The 20464-nt window shown below is 36.9% G+C and overlaps 2 protein-coding genes and 1 non-coding gene across 4 annotated transcripts in view; 1 reads left to right on the forward strand and 2 right to left on the reverse strand.

The window, feature by feature from the left end:
* The window catches only part of Flo2 (flotillin-2), a 547503-nt gene that overhangs the window by 390508 nt on the left and 136531 nt on the right, over positions 1 to 20464 (forward strand). The gene's annotated exons all lie outside the window — the stretch shown is intronic.
* Positions 10813 to 11029, reverse strand: LOC148305111 (small nucleolar RNA U3). The gene has a single exon (XR_015838242.1). It is a non-coding gene; the product is annotated as a small nucleolar RNA U3 (small nucleolar RNA).
* On the reverse strand, positions 11923 to 20282 carry LOC148305112 (glucose dehydrogenase [FAD, quinone]). The gene is made up of 4 exons (XM_088267199.1): positions 20209 to 20282; positions 19102 to 19272; positions 16472 to 16605; positions 11923 to 14927 (listed from the first exon to the last, which is right to left on the reverse strand). Exons 2-4 carry the CDS (start codon positions 19256 to 19258, stop codon positions 13326 to 13328), a joined length of 1893 nt encoding a protein of 630 aa, XP_088123325.1. The 5' UTR covers positions 19259 to 19272; positions 20209 to 20282; the 3' UTR covers positions 11923 to 13325.

Raw genomic sequence — 20464 nt, forward strand, 5'->3', positions numbered from 1 at the left:
ACAAGATAGAAATATTTAGATCGATTTGGAGTCGTGATACTCTCCCGAGTTAGTTCGATGATTTATGCTCGAACTTTCAAGTACCAAGGGAAGGCGAGTTCGATAAATATCAAATAGCACGTATGAATAAAGAACTAACCTTTTATTCTTATAGATGGTCTTGATCCAGCGCTGGGATCAGGGCGATTCTCTCTTGATGGTGGTGATGGGGTCACAAAATACAGCGAGGTATTCACAACAATTCAATATATAGAGCGCCCGCGTGAAGAGTCAAATTGCAACTGTTTTTTACTTTTTGTTTTCTTTTGTCTTGTATTCGGGCAGTCGGGCGTCGTTCGAAATTCAAAACGTACTACCGATAAGTACCGGCCAAACCATGCCCCCCGCCTTGGAAGTTCCTAGAGCTTCCGAAACCGTCGACGCAAACCGAAAGAACCACGAACTCCAAAACGATCAAACACGAATGTTGAAGAGAGAGAAATAATATGGAAAAATACTTAAATAAAGGGATAATTAAATAATTCATTTCAATTTGAACCATAAGAGGTTTGAGGTAATTCTCTCAACACTTTCACTTGTTCGGAAACGTCCAATTCAATACAATTGGAAACTTAATGCAAAAACAAACAAACAAAAGAAAAACTGAGATAAAAAAATGCAAAAACAATAGATAAACAAACTACTATTGATTTGGAATTGGACACAGTTTAACAACTGGCCTTTTGAAGCTGGTGGTTTGGGTTCTGACCAAAGCCACTCTGGCAATACCATCGGTGCCAGGGTATAATTCTTCTATTCTTCCTAGAGGCCAACGTAAAGGAGGGATGTCGTCTTGTATAATTAGAACTAAAGTACCCACAGTTACCAGGTGATCGGGTGTACACCACTTTTGGCGCACTTGCAATGTATGCAAGTATTCCAACCTCCACTTTTTCCAATATTCTTGGACTAAACTGTCTAATAACCGTTTACGAAAACCTAGACTATAACTGTTTGTTTCCAAGGCCGGAAGAGATTGCAAAGGTGTAGACATGAGAAAGTGGGCGGGATTAAGGACTTCCGGATGAGGTTCGCCCGATAACACACAAAGGGGTCTAGAATTGAGGAGAGCCTCTATCTGTACTAATACCGTAAGGAGTTCTTCATAAGTCAGTAATTGACTTCCTATTACTCTATATAAGTGTGATTTGAAACTCTTAATATTTGACTCCCAGATTCCACCAAAATGTGGACTATGAGGTGGAATTAATTTCCATTCTATACGACGCCACAATATTTTAAGCATTTCTTTGCTTAAAATATTGTGGTATTCCTGCGATACGGTTAACTTATAAATATCTTCTAACTGTGCCTTAGCTCCAATAAAATTTGTACCATTATCTGAGTACAAACATGATACAGGTCCTCTTCGCGACAAAAAACGTTTGAACGCGGCTAAGAAAGTATCGGAGGATAAGTCCGAAGCAAGTTCAATATGTACGGCCTTAGTTGTTAAGCAAATAAAAAGACACAGATAAGCCTTTTGAGAACGTTGTCCGCGCTTTCTAGTGAGAGTAATGTTTAGAGGACCCGCGTAATCAACACCTGTGTGGACAAAAGCTTTTGCCTCCTGTATCCGATATGATGGAAGATCAGCCATTTTCGGAGTTGGATGTGACGGAGACATGCGGAAGCAGGCATTGCATTTATTTACTCGCCCTCTAATGACGCTTCTGGCAGAAAGAATCCAAAATCTTTGGCGCAGGATAGACATAAGGAGTCCCGATCCCGTATGTAAGTGAAATTTGTGGTACCGATCTATTATTAAATCGACCACATGGTCTCGTTTTGGAAGAAGCGCTGGGTGTTTGGTTTCAAAAGGAAGATCTGCTTTGGATAATCTTCCTTCAATGCGTAAAATACCTTCTTCGTCTATAAAGGGACTCAGACGTTTCAACTGTTTTGATATGACCTGAGACCCCTTTAATTGGCTTATTTCGTCTGAAAAATGCATGCTTTGGACCGCTCTAATAACCACCTTCTCAGCTTCTATCAAATCTGAGACTGTAACTGTCACCGAACGAGGTAACCGTTTTAAAAAACGTAAACAATATACAATTATACGAAGAAGCCTGTCCCAACACGAGACTCTTTTAGACAATTCGTAAAACTCCAAACAATTATTAACGAATGTATTCGTTGTTAGAAAAACTTTAGAACGTTTGTATTCCAATTTTTTATCTTCGGATTCTTCAAAGGAAAATTTATTTATAGGCCACGTAGAGCAATCTTCCCTAGCCCACGGTGGACCGTTTAACCACAGAGGGTGGTCAATTAATTGCGCGGGTGTCAACCCGCGAGATATACAGTCGCTTGGATTTTGCTTACCATTGATATGGTAAAAATATTTGGGATCAAGAAGTTCTTGAATCTTGGTGATCCTATTTGCGACGAATGTGTCAAAACGATGTGGTGATGAGTGAGTCCAGTGTAGAGCGACTGTCGAGTCACTAAAGGCATATATATTTTTTACTGTACACCTTGAGGAAATTGTATCGATGACGAATTTAATAAGCTTTGCTAATAATAAGACTGCGCAAAGTTCTAATCGAGCTAAAGACACAATTTTGAGTGGAGCTACACGACTCTTGGCTAGAATAAGACTTATTTTATTGGGATTATTTGGAACTTCTATGCACGTATAAACACAGGCGCCGTACGCGCGTTCGCTGGCGTCTGCAAACCCTAATATGTTTAAAGTACATAATTCCGATTCAAAGCCTAAAAATCGAGGTAATTTAAATCCTTTTAGCAGAGGCAATTCTTTTAAGAACTTTTGCCAGGTAGTTTTTATTTCCTCAGGTGGCAATTCATCCCACCCTAACTTACGAATCCATAAAGCTTTGATTAATAATTTCGCATATAAGATTACTGGAGAACAATAGCCATTGATGTCCCACAACTTTGCCACCGTTGACAACATTGTGCGTTTGGTACATTTAGGTATTGGGCTACATTTTACAGAAACTGTTAAAACATCTTCCTTAGGACACCAATCTAATCCGAGAATCTTAAGGTTATCCTCTTCATTGTCAAATTTAACTTTACTAGTTAAACGATTACTTTCCGGAATAGCATTCATTACTTCCGCCGAGTTGCTTACAAATTTAACTAATTCAAAACCCCCTAATTTGAAAAGTTCAATTAGATTTAGCGCCAACTTAACACCTTCTTCCGTTGTGCGAGTGGACGTGCCTAAATCGTCCATATAAAAATCTTCGGACGCGATTTTGGCAGCGTATGGATATTTATCATGTTCATCTTTAGCTAGCTGCTTTACGGTACGCATAGCTAAGTAAGGACTACATCTCAAACCGAAGCACACGCGATTAAACTGGTACATCTTTATTACGTCATCAGTTTTAAATTTATACAGGATATTGAGAAAACGACGATCTTCAGGACGTACAATTAAATTTAGAAACATTTGCTTGATATCCGCGCTGAGTGCAATTGGAAATAATCTGAATTTTAGAATAACGGCGGGTAATTCTGCTTGTAAATTAGGACCTGGATGTAAACAATCATTCAGAGAAAGACCCGACGTAGTCACCTGACTGGCATTTAGGACAACTCTAAGTTTTGTAGTGAGTTTGTCCGCTCGTTGAACTCCGTGATGAGGTATGACATAAAATGGCTCGTTAGAATTACTAAGTGGTATGGGAGAAATAAATTTATTTTCGAGATATTCTTCCATGACCTTATCATAGTCACGACGCAGAGTGTCATTTTGATTAATTTTGCGTTCTAACTTCTGATAGCGAAGTGTCGCAGTTGTAAGTGAATCTCCTAAACAAGATGGATCTCTATTAAAGGGTAGTGCTGTGACGTAGCGCCCAGTGCTATCCCGATGTATGTTTGATTTATAAAGTTCTTCACACTGTTTTTCCTCAGATGAAAAACTTGGTTTTTCACTCGAAGGTGCTTCTTCTAATGTCCAAAATCTGGATACTAGTGTCTCAATTGATTCCTTAGAAGTAGTCAAAAAATTATGAATAGGAGGACGAGTATCGTCCTTATCGTAACTTATCAAAGAATTGGCCGAACCTACAATTATAAACCCAAATGCGGTCTCTATAGCGTCTGGGTTTCCTGGCGGTCCACGTATTCTTTTATCTCGCAGAATTTCAGTAAAGACTTCAGCACCCAGTAATATGTCTACTGGTCTTGAAATGTGGAAGTCTCTGTCGGCTAAGGACAAGTCTTTTAAATAGTTGAGAGATGAGGTATTAATCTCGGAAACTGGAAGGTTATCGGTTATCTTATTTAAAACTAGTGGTTGAATACTTAAATTATAACTAGGATCATACCGCGATTTTAAAATTAAATTTGTTACACCGTGGATTGGTTGCGAAGTATTTCCTATTCCACTAACATTATAGTTAGTTTGATTGTTGTAGTAATGTAGCCCTAATTTTTTACAACTCTGTTTAGAGATAAAATGATTTTGAGAACCCATATCCACGAGAAGGCGGGCGGGTCTAGTGGTGCCATTTTTACAGATAATGTCTACAATAGCGGTACCTAATAAAACTGTGTGCGAGTTTTGCACATTCTTTATGTCCGTAGACATATTCATACTACAAAAGGTCTTTGTATTGTTAAGATTAGTACCCGAAGTCGAAGGTTGATTTGAAAGTATATTTGTAGGGTTTTCGTAAAAATGCAAAAGAGAGTGGTGTTTTAAATTACATTTTTTACACCTAAAAGAAGATTCACATTTGGATGAAATATGTTTAAAACTTAAACAATTGAAACAAGCGTTGTTCTCTTTAATGAAACCGTATCGTTCCCTAGAATCCAGTTTGATAAATTCTGGGCACCAGCTGATATGGTTGTGTTCTACAGACGAGCAAAATTGGCAAGAGGATTTTTTGTTATTATTAACAACAAATGAGCGTGGAGTAGTGCCCTTTCTATTCTGAACCTTTTCGAAATGTACTCTTTTTTCGCTTGCGTTTAACGATGTATCGACTCTTTCGAGTACTTTAACATGATGACGTATGAATTCTACAAAATCTGAGCATAAAGGAATCTCCTTGTCTCTTACTGACATTTCGAAATTTTGAACTAATTGACAGTCTATCTTTTTAAGTCCCAGGTGCAAGAATATGAAATCAGCTAATTCTACGATATCTAACCCTTTTAACGCAACCATAGATGAATGAAATTGCTCCATGAAATCATTTAACTGACCCGGATGATTGGAAACTAATTTCATATTGATGATTTTATTTAAGTACATCGTCGCTAAAGCTCTTTTATCTTGATATTTTTTAATTAAAGATTGCCAAATTATTCTATAATTAGTTTCGTTTGGTATTATTCCCGCAAACACAGTTAAGGCTCTTCCTTCTAAATTTCCTACAAGATATTGAACTCTCTGGGAATCATGCAATTTGTTATTATTGTGGATATTCTGTTTAAATGATTCATAAAACCTCGACCAATTTTCTGGGTTACCGTCGAATGATGGTAATTGTATCGGTGGCAATTTACAAATATTAGGTTGCGGTGTTGTATTGGACGACTCGAGTTCAGAATTTTTTGTCATCCGTGTAAGTGTGTCTTTAACAAAATAAAACTTCCTTTTGAAAACTGTCAAGCTCTCAAAGTTCGGTTGAAAATCTGGATTTAACTTCATTTGCAACACGTTTTCATTATCACATAAGTTTTTAAATTCGGAAAAAAGATTGTCAATTTCCGATGCCTGTACTCTAAATTCTTGTGTAATTCGCGTTTCTTTTTGACTTTGATAAACATGTTGAGCTTGCTTATGCAGCTCTTCGATTTCCGCCAAAATATAATCTTTTTTTGCTATCGCCAATTTAAGTTGTATTTCATCATTCATGTTTACGTAATGCTTATTGCAGTAGCAATATTATCAAAGGGAAACAAATTCACAAGGAATTTAAATATCGAATTTAGTATTGACACCAAATCCGAAACGCTCGCAATCGTAAATAGGTACGCTAGTAATCGTAAATATGTAAATCCGGTTCGATAGGACCAAAAATGGTTTCGCCACAGTGCGAAATGAAACTCAAAAAAAATAATTATTCGAAGGACCAGTCTTATATTATTAACAATAAGACGACGATTCTACAAGATAGAAATATTTAGATCGATTTGGAGTCGTGATACTCTCCCGAGTTAGTTCGATGATTTATGCTCGAACTTTCAAGTACCAAGGGAAGGCGAGTTCGATAAATATCAAATAGCACGTATGAATAAAGAACTAACCTTTTATTCTTATAGATGGTCTTGATCCAGCGCTGGGATCAGGGCGATTCTCTCTTGATGGTGGTGATGGGGTCACAAAATACAGCGAGGTATTCACAACAATTCAATATATAGAGCGCCCGCGTGAAGAGTCAAATTGCAACTGTTTTTTACTTTTTGTTTTCTTTTGTCTTGTATTCGGGCAGTCGGGCGTCGTTCGAAATTCAAAACGTACTACCGATAAGTACCGGCCAAACCACTAACTATAGAATGTTTTTACATTAAACGTAATTTATTAGGGCCCATTCGAAAAATGGAAACTTATTTTTTATTTTATGTCCGCCTCCGTAGTGTAATGGTCAGCACGCTCGGCTACCGTTCTGGAGGTCCCGGGTTCGATTCCCAAGGGGGGTAAAAATAAATAAAAGTGATTTTTTCACTGTAATATTTATTCGATATTATCATGGACTGGTACCTGAAGCGGAGGGCTGATCACCTTTCCTTCATAAGTAAAACGATCATGATAACACTGCGTTTATAAGACACAGTGCCCTATGCACCATTGGGGTGCGGATAAGGGTTTTTATTATTTTTTTTTACCGTTTTTGTATTGAAAAAAGTTTTTCTTTGAAACAAATATACGGTTTTGAAAGGTTTTAAGAATTTATAAAAATATTTTTTCAATAAATATTCTTTATTTTTTTTAAATTCAAATATATAAATTTTTAATAATTGTGCATGGAAACACGTGTGAAGGACGTGAAAGCCTTACACTGTGCATTGTAAGGTAACAAAACATGTAATGGTTTGTTTTTATTGCTATAAAATTAATGCTTTGTGTATACGGGGCCGACGAGCTGTTATAAGCTGGTTTAAGTAAGCACTTTAAAAACCTATAATGTTCACCACTCTGCCCATGATTGACAACCACACTACATAAATTTATGATGTCTGCGACGCGGACCTACCTTGGGAAGATGCAAGGGAGCTAGCAGCCGACAGAACAGCCCGGTGATAGTTTGTGGAGTCCATATGCTCCATATAGGGACCGCATACGGATGAATGAATGAACGAATGTCTTTATTAGGTCAATCCGTTGAAAAAGCCATTACTATTCTTATCTATTTACATCTTCTGACCTGTTACTAAACTTTTCGTTTTAAATACTTTTAGACTCTTAATTTTTCATACATTATGATATGATGGAATAAACAGTTGATATTTCAAATGACGCCAAAAAGGACTAATCAGTGTGGCGTCACGGTGTCACGTGATCAACTGGTTACTTCAACTTCAGATAATAGTAATACTCAAATACCGGCAAATGATAATGATGTGCGAATCGATATCGGTAGCTATAATACGTTTAGTTATTTACGAATAACCAACCGAAATCATTTAGTAACGTTTTAAATATTCTTTTATTTTTATTTCATTGTTTTCGCTTTTGCGGTTGGGTGACGATGTATAAAATATTTAGGTAATTTTACAGCCTTTTTTCTTTTTGAACGATGCTAAATACGTTGAAACAACTACTTCCATTTAATATTCTCAATATAATTAATATTTAAAGCATTTACTTTGTGGTTAGTCATTTTTACTTATTTATTTTTTTACAAAAATGTTAATAAAATTAGTATATAACCACTCACCGAGATTTTTACGTCTACCGGTTTCGAGACGTAACCGTCTCTTCGTCAGGACAATCACTAACACAGCATGCAAACAATACTACCCTTCACCACCATAGCACCATTTACACACTCAAAACTACACAAAATGTCTAACATGGTAACCGGTAGACGTAAAAATCTCGGTGAGTGGTTATATACTAATTTTATTAACATTTTTGTAAAAAAATTAATAAGTACTTCCATTTAGATCATAATTAGCCCGTTGTCAATAATATAAACCCCTTTCAAATAATAATTATCCCTTCTCAAATTACAATGTGCGCCCCTCAAATGACAATTCGTTCCTTTAAAATATCAGTAGGTAATAAATACATATTAACGTTTTTAATCAGTCGACAAATAACATTTGACCCTTATGGGATGGTATATATGAGATATATACCATCCCATAAGTTAACACAATTTACTATAGGAGATTATAGGTATTTAATTATTTATAATTAAACCAACTAACTAACTAACCACCACACCGCTTCCCCGCAGGGGTAGGCAAAGAGAATAGAACGCCACACCACTCTGTCTTTGCAAACATTCTTCGCCTCTTCCACGTTCATGCATCTCCTCATACCCGCCGATTGTTACGACTCCTAACCTGACCACTTTCAAGTATTTGGCATACCTGATCGTGCCATGTTTTTCTCGGTCTTCCTCTGCTCTTTTTTCCACTTACATTCGCCTCATAAACTTGTTTAACCGTTCTTTCCTCACTCATTCGTTCTACATGTCCAAACCATCTCAACACACCTTTCTTAATTTTATCGATAATGCTTATCTCAGCTTTGCACTCCTTCCTTATTTCACCATTTATAATTAGTAGTAAAATTTAAAAAAAAAGTGAAGAGATATAAACAGTTAAATAGCAGGGTTTAAAAAAATTACCCCTTTTTAAATAAAAACAATTAGTTCTTTTTATTACTAAAATCGCTCTATTGGGTCGATTGGGAGTCGTAATAATCGTCGGGTATGAATGAGGAGATGCATGAATGTAGAAGAGGCAAAGAATGTTTGCAAAGACCGAGTGGTTTGGCGTTCGATTCTCTCTGCCTACCCCTGCGGAGAAGCGGCGTGATGGTTAGTTAGTTAGTTAGGGTCGATTAAGCCTACGAAAGGAAAGTTAACGTCGAATTATTTATGTGAATAATAAGAATCCAAATAATTTCTCTAATGATAGAAATAAAAAAAAAATACTGATAAGCACAATTTTTTTCTTGAAATCGTGATTTAAGCATACTTTGTGTTCATTTAATATTTTCATAATTTGAAAGTCGTTATATTAGAATGTGTCCTAGCGCCATCTGTGTTGTAAAGATAGAATTACTACACTTTTGTGAGTGGTAAGTTTACCATAGTGTTTAATCATTTTACGAGAGGTCGCTATTTACTGATTATTTTTTTTAAATCACGACGCTTTGTTCAGTAATTCTATGTAAATATATATATATATTTTATATCTCAATATAGATAAAGAAGAATATGGGAGTCTGGGCATTTAATGGGCTTACCGCCATCATAAGCTCGGCTGTCCAAATTTAAAACACAGTAAGGGACATTTTTTTTGTAGTAGGTTTTTTTGCATTTTTGGACTAAGTAGAGTCTACTTAGTCCATAAATGCAAAAAAAAACTACTACAAAAAAGTGTCCCTTACTGTGTTTTAAATTTGGACAGCCGAGCTGGTTTTACGTGTTTTGAGTTATTTTTTAATAACATAAAAAATAACTCCTAATTGGAGAATATCCAGATTTGTGAACAAGTACATATTTTGACACACTCAAAATGTTGTAAAAATGTAATGGTTCGTTTTGTTTTAAATCTCTAAACTAACTAACCACCATGAGAACGCAGCGGTAGACAGAGAGAATAGAACGCCACACCAATCTGTCATTGTCAACAATCTTCGCCTCTTCCACATTCGTGCGACTCCTCACACATACTCGCCGATTATTCTGACTCCTGACCAGACCTCTAAACTTCTTGAGTTATTCACTGAACACAATGTTACATTTCAGTACACGCGTATCATCTGTGTAAATAAAGATGTAACAGATGACAGGAAAAACAGTGTTTTTTTTACCGCAATGCTAGCGTCATCAGTTGGACGTAATAGCAACACATATAATTTTAAACATTGCTCATGGCGGAAAACGTGCTTCTTGACAGTTGCTGTCACTTGTTTTATTGCATTTTTGCTTTATGGATTTTAATTTGCTTCAAAAGCATCTGAGAAGTGTTCTCACGACGAGAAAAACCTACACACACATACATCCATCGTGCTTTCTCTATTCTTTCTTTTCGTTTAATCAGACTGTGACACAGTATCGCATACGAGTAGGTTAATGAATGACGTTTTTCCGACTTTCCACTATCTACAATATACTGGATAAATTCTCTTCTTCGTGGGTCGTACCTTCTTTCACTGTTAGTATCCCCTCCGCTCGTCTCTAAACTCTGTTTTTTTTTTGAATTACCTAACGTCCAAGTGACTCTGAAATATAACTACGGCTTATGCAACACCGTTATCATGTCCCTACTCAGGCTTCAACTTTATAAGTTTCATAGCCTATGCCTACTTGTGAGTGGCTTTACTCTTTATGTTTAAAGTTACTATAATTTCATGTAATTCATGAGTGAAAATTCTAGGCAAAAACACTCGCTCTCTAAACTCTGCGTAAACCCGCTACAACGTATGTCGGTGATCAAAGTTTAAATATCAATTGAAACGGTAGACGGTTGTGACAATACGTCACCGAAGTAGGTCATTTGTTCTAAAACATGTTTCGACTCTCCGACGTGGTACGGACTACCGGCATTCTACAGTCGATAGCGGTTGTGATAAGCATATTGATTTTATAATAAAAGGCCGCTCAGAAAGCGACGATCCCCCTAACCGTCCGACACGAGGTCGTCCGGCGAACGATCATCGATGGCCAATGGTCAGCTCATAGAGCCGACCAGAGACCTGCCTCACGCTCAGGGAACCGCGCCACGTCTCCTCATCGCGGTATGTCACTCTGGTAGAGTGTACACGTTACGAGGGAGGAAGTACTACAGAAATGATCCTGTGAAGTACAGTCCTAACGATATCTGATCAAACTTGACTATATATTAGGCGCTAGCCGCCCATTCGTGAGCGTGTTGCGAACGCATGTACTACTATCTAGCGGCGATATTTGGAACTAAATTTAGTATATTACATTGAACTACCACATCTATATAGTGATTTAAATGATTATTTCTAGGTACAGGACTTATAGTCAAAGCGCTAGTGCTGTTACACTTTATAAAGCCATGATAGCTGTGTTGCATAAGCCGTAAATAGAATATAGTTAGTTAAATGCAAGGAAATGCTTATAAATTCAGGTTCCTTTTAGTTTGATACTAAATATACTAAGTTTGTTATTTTTATGTATTTCCGATTATACTTATATAGTAACCAATAATCACGCTGTTTCTCCGCAGGGGTAGGTAGAGAGAATAGAACGCCACACCACACTGTTTTTGAAAACAATATTCGCCTCTTCCATTTTAATATTATAGTATAGATCTCCTCATACATCCCACCTCCGACTCCTGACCTGACACCACTTTCATGATTTCCGATTATATATTATATTTAATTTATTTGTATATGAACTTGACTGCGAACCTGGCGTGGAGGTTCGTTTCCCAACAATTAAAAAAATTAAAAGGATTTACATATTAAAAAAAAATTGTAAGGGTAATTAACTATGAGTATTTAAATGTTTTAGAATTTAGTACATAAACCCTGATGATGTCATGGTTCTTGTCGAAACCGGTTGGATAAAGTGTACCAATAAAAAGTGGTTAAAACAAAATTGTTTTATTTTATAAAGTTTATAAAATGTGCCACAAAATATCTGCAAAAAATATTCAAGAAAAAAATCAAGTATTTCTTTAAAATGAGTTCTCTCATATTTTTGACAAAAATTCAATTTGTATTTTTATCTGACTTCAATAAAACCAGAATTTTTAACAAAAGTCATTTTATTTTCAATAGAAGTACAAATAATAATACAATCACATATCTACTAAGCAATAGTATACTATACTTCCTTTTTCATAATGATTCGTTATACAGTGGTATTTGAATTGGTTTGTATTTGTATGTATATAGTATGTTGCATGGTTGGAAAACTGATTGAAATTGTTCAAATAAATTGGATTCAATTATCATTACTTCACTTTCATAGCTGCAATTCTACCTACAAACTTTCTCTCTTCCTCTACCGCTTCACTATTTAAATCATTATCACATATCACACACACACACATGTAAGTTATCTGTTCGTGTACATCCTGCCTTGTTAAACTAACTCACAATCATTCAATGCATAATTCATTCTATGTCTACCTTAACAAATTAGCACTTTAACCCTAGAATACTAAACTGTCGTAAAAATTACGACGGCAAATTGACGATTCGAGGAAAAACAACAATGTTTGCGTCATTCCCACGACCCGCGCTTCTAAGTACTTTCCTAATGTATATATGCTCCGAATTCCATGGACAGCTAGACGCACCAACGAGTCCATCCGCCAGGAATTAGACTTGGATGGTTTGACTCTGGCCAATGTCTGTACACGACGGATTCTTCAGATCTTTGGACACGTTGCGCGTGGCAATGAGGGATAGCCTGGAACAACTGGTGATCGGTAGCCTGGAGGAGAAGGGAGGGAGAGTAAGATCCACACACGATAGACCGATCAAGTTAAGGCAGCAGCAGGCACCTCAGTGGTTGGAGCGCTACGTGTAGCGCAGTCAAGGGATAACTGGAGAATAGTCATTGCTTCCACGAGGGTCACAACCCTCAGTAATGAGGAATAAGACGGAGAAGAATAATGTACCTTTAGTTTTTTACATTATTAAGTGATCTGTTTCACCCAAAGGATGGTACTTTTACTTTTAAAGTAATTTAGTTTTTGATTTTCGTATTTATTCCCGTTTCATTTCTATGTCGCATTATTTTTACGAATTTTTAGTACATATTATGTAGAGGCATTTAAAATTTGGCTATACAGTAGAATGCTGCGGAGCTCATGGACTGATCGAGTGCCCAATAAAATGGTCCTTAAAATAATGTGTAAAGATAAAGAACTGCTAACCATCGTCAAAAGACGAAAAGCCAAATAGTCCGTGTAGAAAAATAAACCCTTCTACAGCATTTAGTAAAATGAAGGGTAGATGGCAGACGGAGCTTGGGTTTGGAATACCGGATGCAGCAACCGTCATCTGGCCCAGGATTGTGTGGAGTTTAAGGAGATGATCGCCTATATCCGGTAGGAGTGGCATGAGAAGAAAAATAAGAAGTTTAGTAACAGCGTTACTTGTAGGATAGTTTAGTAATTTAGGTTTAAAGTTCATTATGAGTCCATTGACTGTCAGCCCAGTCTTCTTTGATCATATCTGCTCCTTTTTCTCCTATCATGATTGTAGGAGCATTCGTATTTCCTCTTGTTACGTCTGGCATAATACTCGCGTCTATGACTCTAAGTCCCTTTACTCCGTGGACCTTTAATCTGGAGTCTACAACTGCGTTTTTGTCTTCCCTCGGTCCCATTCTGGCCGTCCCAACAGGATGGTAAACTGTAACAGCCAAATGCCTCAGCAAACACCTCCAGTATTCTTCCGACTTGAATGTCAAGGATGAACAATTTTTCAACGGAATAGGTTCCAGTTTCAGGCCAAACTTTTTGAACACTTCAGTGTCTGCAAGTCTGAGAACGAAATCTTTAGCGCGTAGAAAGGTTTTGATGTCTTCGTCGTCTTTGAAGTACTCTGGGTAAATCAGCGGAGCATCCAGGGGGTTCTTGCTATTGAGTTCTATTCTTCCTAAAGATTTTGGTCGCAGAAGAGTCGGAGCTATTGAGAACGATTCTTGTTTTTTGTTTATGTCCAGCATAAAGTTGACAAATTCTGATCCGAATCCGAAACCGTTCATGTAGTATGGTAAAATGATTGCGTCATTTATTGGATGGTAAATGTGATGCAATTGCACATCTGGGATGCTGCTTCCGCCACCCGTCGAGTCGATAAAGCCGAGCATATCCGTAATTCCTATGCTAGAAAGAAGTCCGGAACGTTTTTGCAAGTAATCCGATATGATCTGCAATGCGGCTTCTGGTGGCAGCGCGTTACTGTGGGCTTCGTCTACTGTGAATACCATAGGAAACAGTATATGATCTTGGAGGTTCTTTCCTACTGGCAAATCCACTATTTGTTTTATTCCAAATTTGCTGGTTTGTTCTTTGGGCCCAATTCCTGATAACATCAATATCTGTGGCGTGTTGACACTTCCCGCTGATAAAATTACTTCTTTTTTTGCTTTTATTTCTACTTCTCTGTCTTTAATTTTTACTATTATTCCACCGACAGATTTGGTGTTTTCATCTATCTTCAGTTTTAGGACGTGTGTATTTTTTACTACATGTAAATTTGATCTGTCTTTGAATTCCGTTAGATAACCTTTGGCTGTGCTGCATCTTTGGCCATTTTTTACTGTTCCTAAGATATCTGTGATTCCGCATTGACTTTTTATGTTGATGTCAGATACTACATTTTCTCCTATTTCTTTCCAAGCTGTTTTGATGACGTCTCTCCAGGGAATGAGACAGTTGAATGGCTCGATGTTTAGCGGTCCGCCTTTTCCGTAGTGCTCGTTTATATCTTCGTCTGTTCCGGTAAACTTATGGTTCAAATTTTCTGCTTTTTTGAAATATTTAGCGACTGAATCGTAATCCCATCCAGGGTTTCCCAATTTTTCCCAAGCGTTAAAGTCTTCCTTGTTTCCTCTTACGTAAATCATAGCGTTGATTGAGCTGGATCCTCCTAAAACCTTCCCCCTGGGCCAGGTACACTCTTGGTCGACCATCCCTTGACAGTAGCGATCGTTCTTCTGGGTCCTGTAGTTCCAGTCCCAGCTGGTTTTCTGATTGGCGAATAAAAAAGCTGGCACCTGCAAAAATCAAATACATAAAACTCAATTCACTGTTAACAATAATGATTCAACACATAGTTTTGTTCTAAATCTAATATCTCCTAAAGTTATTCGCTAATTACTTTTAAATTTAGACACAACGTTGCATTCGAATACGCGCATGATTTTTTTATATACTACCTGTTATAGTTATAAACGTGTTTTCAACACATTTTTGCCTTAATGGCAGTGCCATCTGTTAAACGTTAAAATAACTCATGCGATACTATTGATAACTGCTATCACTAACCATGTTCAATATTTTCGAAGGCATTGTTTTTTCTTAGTTAAGGTAAACTCAAATGAAGGTGTGTGTATTGTATAAATCCAAATATTTTGTACGCTATTTCAAATATCCAGCAATTGAATTATTTCGTTGGTAAATATTAGCATGAAAGAAAAGTTTTTGATGATCTTTAGACTTTGGTCGTTTGAACAACTTTTAAGTTGGCATATAAAAACACGTTTTTTCATAAATATGATAATCTAACACTATGAATAAGAGATAAAATTCGGGTTGTGGTCCAATGGACTTGTTTACGTATCATGTGAAAAATATCATATAATGCTCAGTAGGTATTTCCTATAAAAACTATCTATCGTTTTTTCGCTGTTGCTAATACCACTCTCATTTTTTACTAGCGACCGAGTTTCGAAATAACCGAGATCCTCTGACTGCTCTAGTCAGATGCATATGTTGGTTATAATAAAACCTGGTTTCGAAATAACCTTAAACCTGCGACTGTTCTGGTCAGATACATATGCTGGTGGTGGCAAAACCTGGTTTCGAAATAACCTAGATCTTCTCATTGGTCTGGTCAGATTTCATGTGATAGTTACGACGATATTCGTTCGCTGCGCTAGACGAAAAAAAATTTATCAATGTTGAAAAAAACTGGTTTTTGTTTTTCTGTAATCAAAATATTGTTCTGCCAAGAAATTTTAATAGATTCTTCTTCTTCTACGCCATCGTCCTCATTGCTGAGGGTCGTGACCATCCTATCATTTTGCCCTTAAAACCTTCTGTGTAGTTGTCCACCTCTCTAAACACACCGTCATCCGCATCGGTCCAACCACTGATGTTCTTATAGCAGCCTTGATTTGGTCAGCCCATCTAATGGAGATCTTCCTCTTCTTCTGCCACCTTCGACCCCTCCCATGACCATCAAATTGTCAAGGCTGTCTTCGTTCCTTCTGGCGATGTGTCCGAAAACTGAAGGACTCGTCTCAATCAGACGTAGGAAAGTCTGCCATCTACACATCTCTCTAAACACACCTTCATCCGCATCGGTCCAACCATTGATGTTCTTATAGCAGCCTTGATTTGGTCAGTCCATCTAATGGAGATCTTCCTCTTCTTCTGCCACCTTCGACCCCTCCCATGACCATCAAATTGTCAAGGCTGTCTTCGTTCCTTCTGGCGATGTGTCCGAAAACTGAAGGACTCGTCTCAAACAGACGGAGGAAAGTCTGCCATCTACATTTAGATCTTATTCATTAGATAATTATATGATTTTTGTCACCTCTGTGTCTGCCGTCGGGTCTCCTCCGGCTTCTACCAGAAGGATTTTCCAATCTTCCACTTCTGCAAGTCTTCTAGCCACAACTGATCCTGCGGAACCTGCCCCCACTACTATGAAGTCGTATTCTGGAATATCTGAAATGAAATTTGAATCCATGACTTTAAAAAAATATATATATAAAAAAAAATCTGTGCGCTATGGCTTATTAAGGTTCCATCATGTTTTTCTTTAAAAAACAATTAAATACCATTTGTGCTAATTTACACTGTTAATTAAAATATCTGTGAAGTGAGCTAGGAGTGTATGTCAAGACAGAGGAGTGTGGCAATCTATCCTCTCTGTCTACCCCTGCAGATGAGCGTAATGGTAGTCGTTGTAGTATTATCATCAATATTTAGGCGTTCTGTAAATTTCTTGTTACTCCTAACAATAATTTTTTTACGGGTCATGGAGCATTTCGAGAATACCTCTTCCGTTTTGAAATTATACAAATTTCTACTTTTGAATGTGATAAGGCGTTATCACTAGATGTTCCTCATTTAGTGTGGGTGGATATGTCCAATTTTCCAAAAATAAATATTAAAATTGGAAATAGAATGTGCAAAAGAAGTTATTCAGTTGACAAAAATTGATGAGGCAATATGACATAAAGAACTATCGGATTTAGTCGTGTCTTATTTGGTCTTAGGCAAAAGAAGGATGAAAGTAGACTGAATGCAGTCGAACTGCGATTTTTCAGAATAATGTGCCATAAAACGATGTATGATAGATGTGCGAATAGTGAAATAAGGAAGGAATGCAAAGCCGAGATAACCTTTATCGATAAAATTAAGAAAGGCGTGTTGAGATGGTTTGGACATGTAGAACGAATGAGCGAGGAAAGAACGCTAAAACAAATTTATGAGGCGAATGTAAGTGGAAAAAGGAGCAGAGGAAGACCGAGAAAAACATGGCACGATCAGGTATGCCAAATACTTTAAAGTGGTCAGGTTAGTAGTCGTAACAATCGGCGGGTATGTATGAGGAGATGCATGAACGTGGAAGAGGCGAAGAATGTTTGCAAAGGCAGAGTGGTGTGGCGTTATATTCTGTCTGCCTACCCGACAAGACTGTCTGCCTATGACAAGACGAGTAAGACAAATAAATGAGCTATGTGACAAATGTTGATTGTTTTGAGATTTTGAATCCATCGTATCTATTGATGGATCTTTTATATTGTTTTTAGGATTCGATCAACTTTATTATGAACTATACACATTTGCTATAATTTTTAAGACGTAAACTAAATATGATATAAATCCTTTTGCATTATAGACAAAGACAATTTTCTAAGGCAACTAATAATTATATAAAAATTAAATATAATAAAAACATGAAATGTACTTCATCATCGAAAATGCTTAACATATCGCTCACTCCTTTCAAGAACGTCATGAATCAAAAAACTTGATTATTCAGGAGAACGTTTTTAAAGTTTAAAAATATAACACAATGTATTAAAAATAAATATCAAGACACTTACTAAACTTTTTACTGTGCAACAGATCTTTTTAGGTAAAACCTGAAGGTTTTTTCTCCATTTGAAAAATATTAAGTTTATTAAAAATATATATATATAAGTATATACAATACATTTTCTTCAAAATGCAAAAACAACACTTTCAGCCCTGTAGCGGGTAAATATTAAGTTAAAAATATGCCTCTTTTGCTAGGATATAGTACATTTTCTGGACATTATGAAAACATGCACAACGGAAAATTGACGATTTTTTATTTATGACGTTCTTGAAAGAAGTGAGCGATATGATGTATATTTGCTTTGAATTGCGATATGTTCCTAAGTTTTCGTATCAGCGACAACGCATCGTGTGGTGAATAACAACTGTCCAGACTTGGACCAAAATCATTGCACACAATTGTTTGACTCATCTAATTGTGTGATTTTGTTTTGTTTGGTTCGTTTTGGTTTGATTCATCGACCGTGTGTCAGCAGTCAAAAACACATTTGAAGTTGACGACGGTAGAAAAATTCAACATAAGGCAGATAGCGCGTCTATTGGGAGAAAAAGATTGATAAATATCGCTACAGATCAGGAGTGGGGAACCTTTTCATTTCTTAAGCTAACGTAGTAAAGAAAACATTGAAACCCAACCCCCCCTCAAAATACCATCTATACATATCGCTCACTCCTTTCAACAACGTCAAATACCAAAAATCGAAAATTTTCTGTGGTGTATGTTTTCGGAATGCCCAGAAAATGTACTATATCCCAGCAAAAGCGGCATATTTTTAACTTGATATTTACCCGCTACAAGGCAGAAAGTGTTGTTTTTGCATTTTGAAGAAAATGTATTGTTTGATAATTTTTTTAAATATACTAAATATTTATCAAATGGAGAATAACCATTCAGGTTTTACCTAAAAAGATCTGTTGCACAGTAAAAAGTTCTATAAGTGGCTTGATATTTATTTTTAAAACTTTTTATTATATTTTTAAACTTCAAAAATAATCTCCTAAAAAATATTTTTTTTTATATATGACGTTGTCGAAAGGAGTGAGCGATATATATGCTGCATTGTCTAGAGTTTGATATGACACTCTGCGAAGAATTAGAAGTGCGTTGGTCACCTGTTGACAATAGTGTGGAAGCCTTGTCTTCTGGCCACTTGGACGAGTCTCCTAACCCGCAGTATGAAGCCAGGATCAGTTGGAGGATTCCTGAGAACACCGCCTGCGTCTGTCCACCCGCCGCTAGAGGACACGTTCCCTGTATGAGCGAATCCATGGTGTCCTACCTCGCTGTCGAAATCACAAAAAAAAATAAAGACTTACGATCTTGCATCAGTTACATGACTTCTTATTCTTCTAACCGTTATCCGCACCCGATGGTGCATAGGGCACTGCATCATATAAACGCAGTGTTATCTTGATCGTTAACACATGAAGGAAAGGTGATCAGCCCTCCGCTTCAGGTATCAGGCCAGGGTTATATCGAAAAATTAACTTATATTTTATTTTGTATATTAAAAGCATTGATAACTTTGTGGTATGGTAACTAAACACTCTCCTTATCACCCATTGTTTACTTTGTGTAATACCACTCATTTTAATTTTATTTGAATGACCTGACGATGATTTTCCGAAACCGGTTGTCACGAATAAATGTTTATAAAAGTGGTATTACACAATGTAAACAATGGATTATAAGGAGAGTGTTTTGTGTTTGTTTTTCACTTATATTATACAAACACAGTATTATCTTGATCGTTAACACGAAGGAAAGGTGATCAGCCCTCCGCTTCAAGTACCAGTCCAGCGTAATATTGAATAAATATAAGAGTGAAAAAACCACTTATATTTGTTCGACCCCCCCCCTGGGAATCGAACCCGGGACCTCCAGAACGGTGCTGACCATTACACTACGGAGGCGGGCAATAGAATGCAAAAAAAGACTGGCAAGAATTGCTCTTCGAAAAATTCCGACCAGCATATTTTAAAGAATTGCACGGTCAATTTGTTGGTTGGGTGGTTTCTGCGTAACACGGTCTAATAGTGCATTGAAAAAAAAAATTAAAAAAATTTGCCATGCAGTTTTCAAGGACCGCACAATTGATTCACAACGCACTTCACAGCTCTTTAATGGCAAAAAAGTTATCTGAATGTAAAATTGAATTTGTTTTTTTGATAATATAAAAGTCTTCTTAAAAAATACTGGTAATTTGTTTGTTTACATACTTATATGCTTAAAATACTCGAGTATTTTCGTCTCGCGTGACCCGACCAGACGCGGTAAATACACCGGCTCGACTGAACTTGACTGACTTGTTCTGAAACCTGAAACGAAGGCTGATGAAGTGATGAGTCAAGCGCTCGGTGGGAGACGAGTCCTTCGCAAACGAGTCGTTTTTTAAAACGAGTCTTGAATCAGCTGAATGAACGGGTCGCCACATTCTTGCGTCTCGACAATAAGCCGGGATAATCGTTAGCCCTC

Source organism: Brachycentrus maculatus, unplaced genomic scaffold (genome assembly GCF_059751285.1).
Source record: "Brachycentrus maculatus isolate JH-2025_06_01 unplaced genomic scaffold, ASM5975128v1 h1tg000285l, whole genome shotgun sequence".
Taxonomy (NCBI): Eukaryota; Metazoa; Arthropoda; class Insecta; order Trichoptera; family Brachycentridae; genus Brachycentrus; species Brachycentrus maculatus.

Bases quoted from the DNA above. Each gene is read 5' to 3' on its own strand.
- LOC148305112 (XM_088267199.1), bottom strand. From the start codon at position 19,258: ATGGATTCGCTCATACAGGGAACGTGTCCTCTAGCGGCGGGTGGACAG. The intron at 16,606-19,101 runs GTGACCAACGCA...ATTTCATTTCAG, and splicing joins TTCCACACTATTGTCAACAG to ATATTCCAGAATACGACTTC. The intron at 14,928-16,471 runs GTGACAAAAATC...TGATTTTTGCAG, and splicing joins ACCCGACGGCAGACACAGAG to GTGCCAGCTTTTTTATTCGC.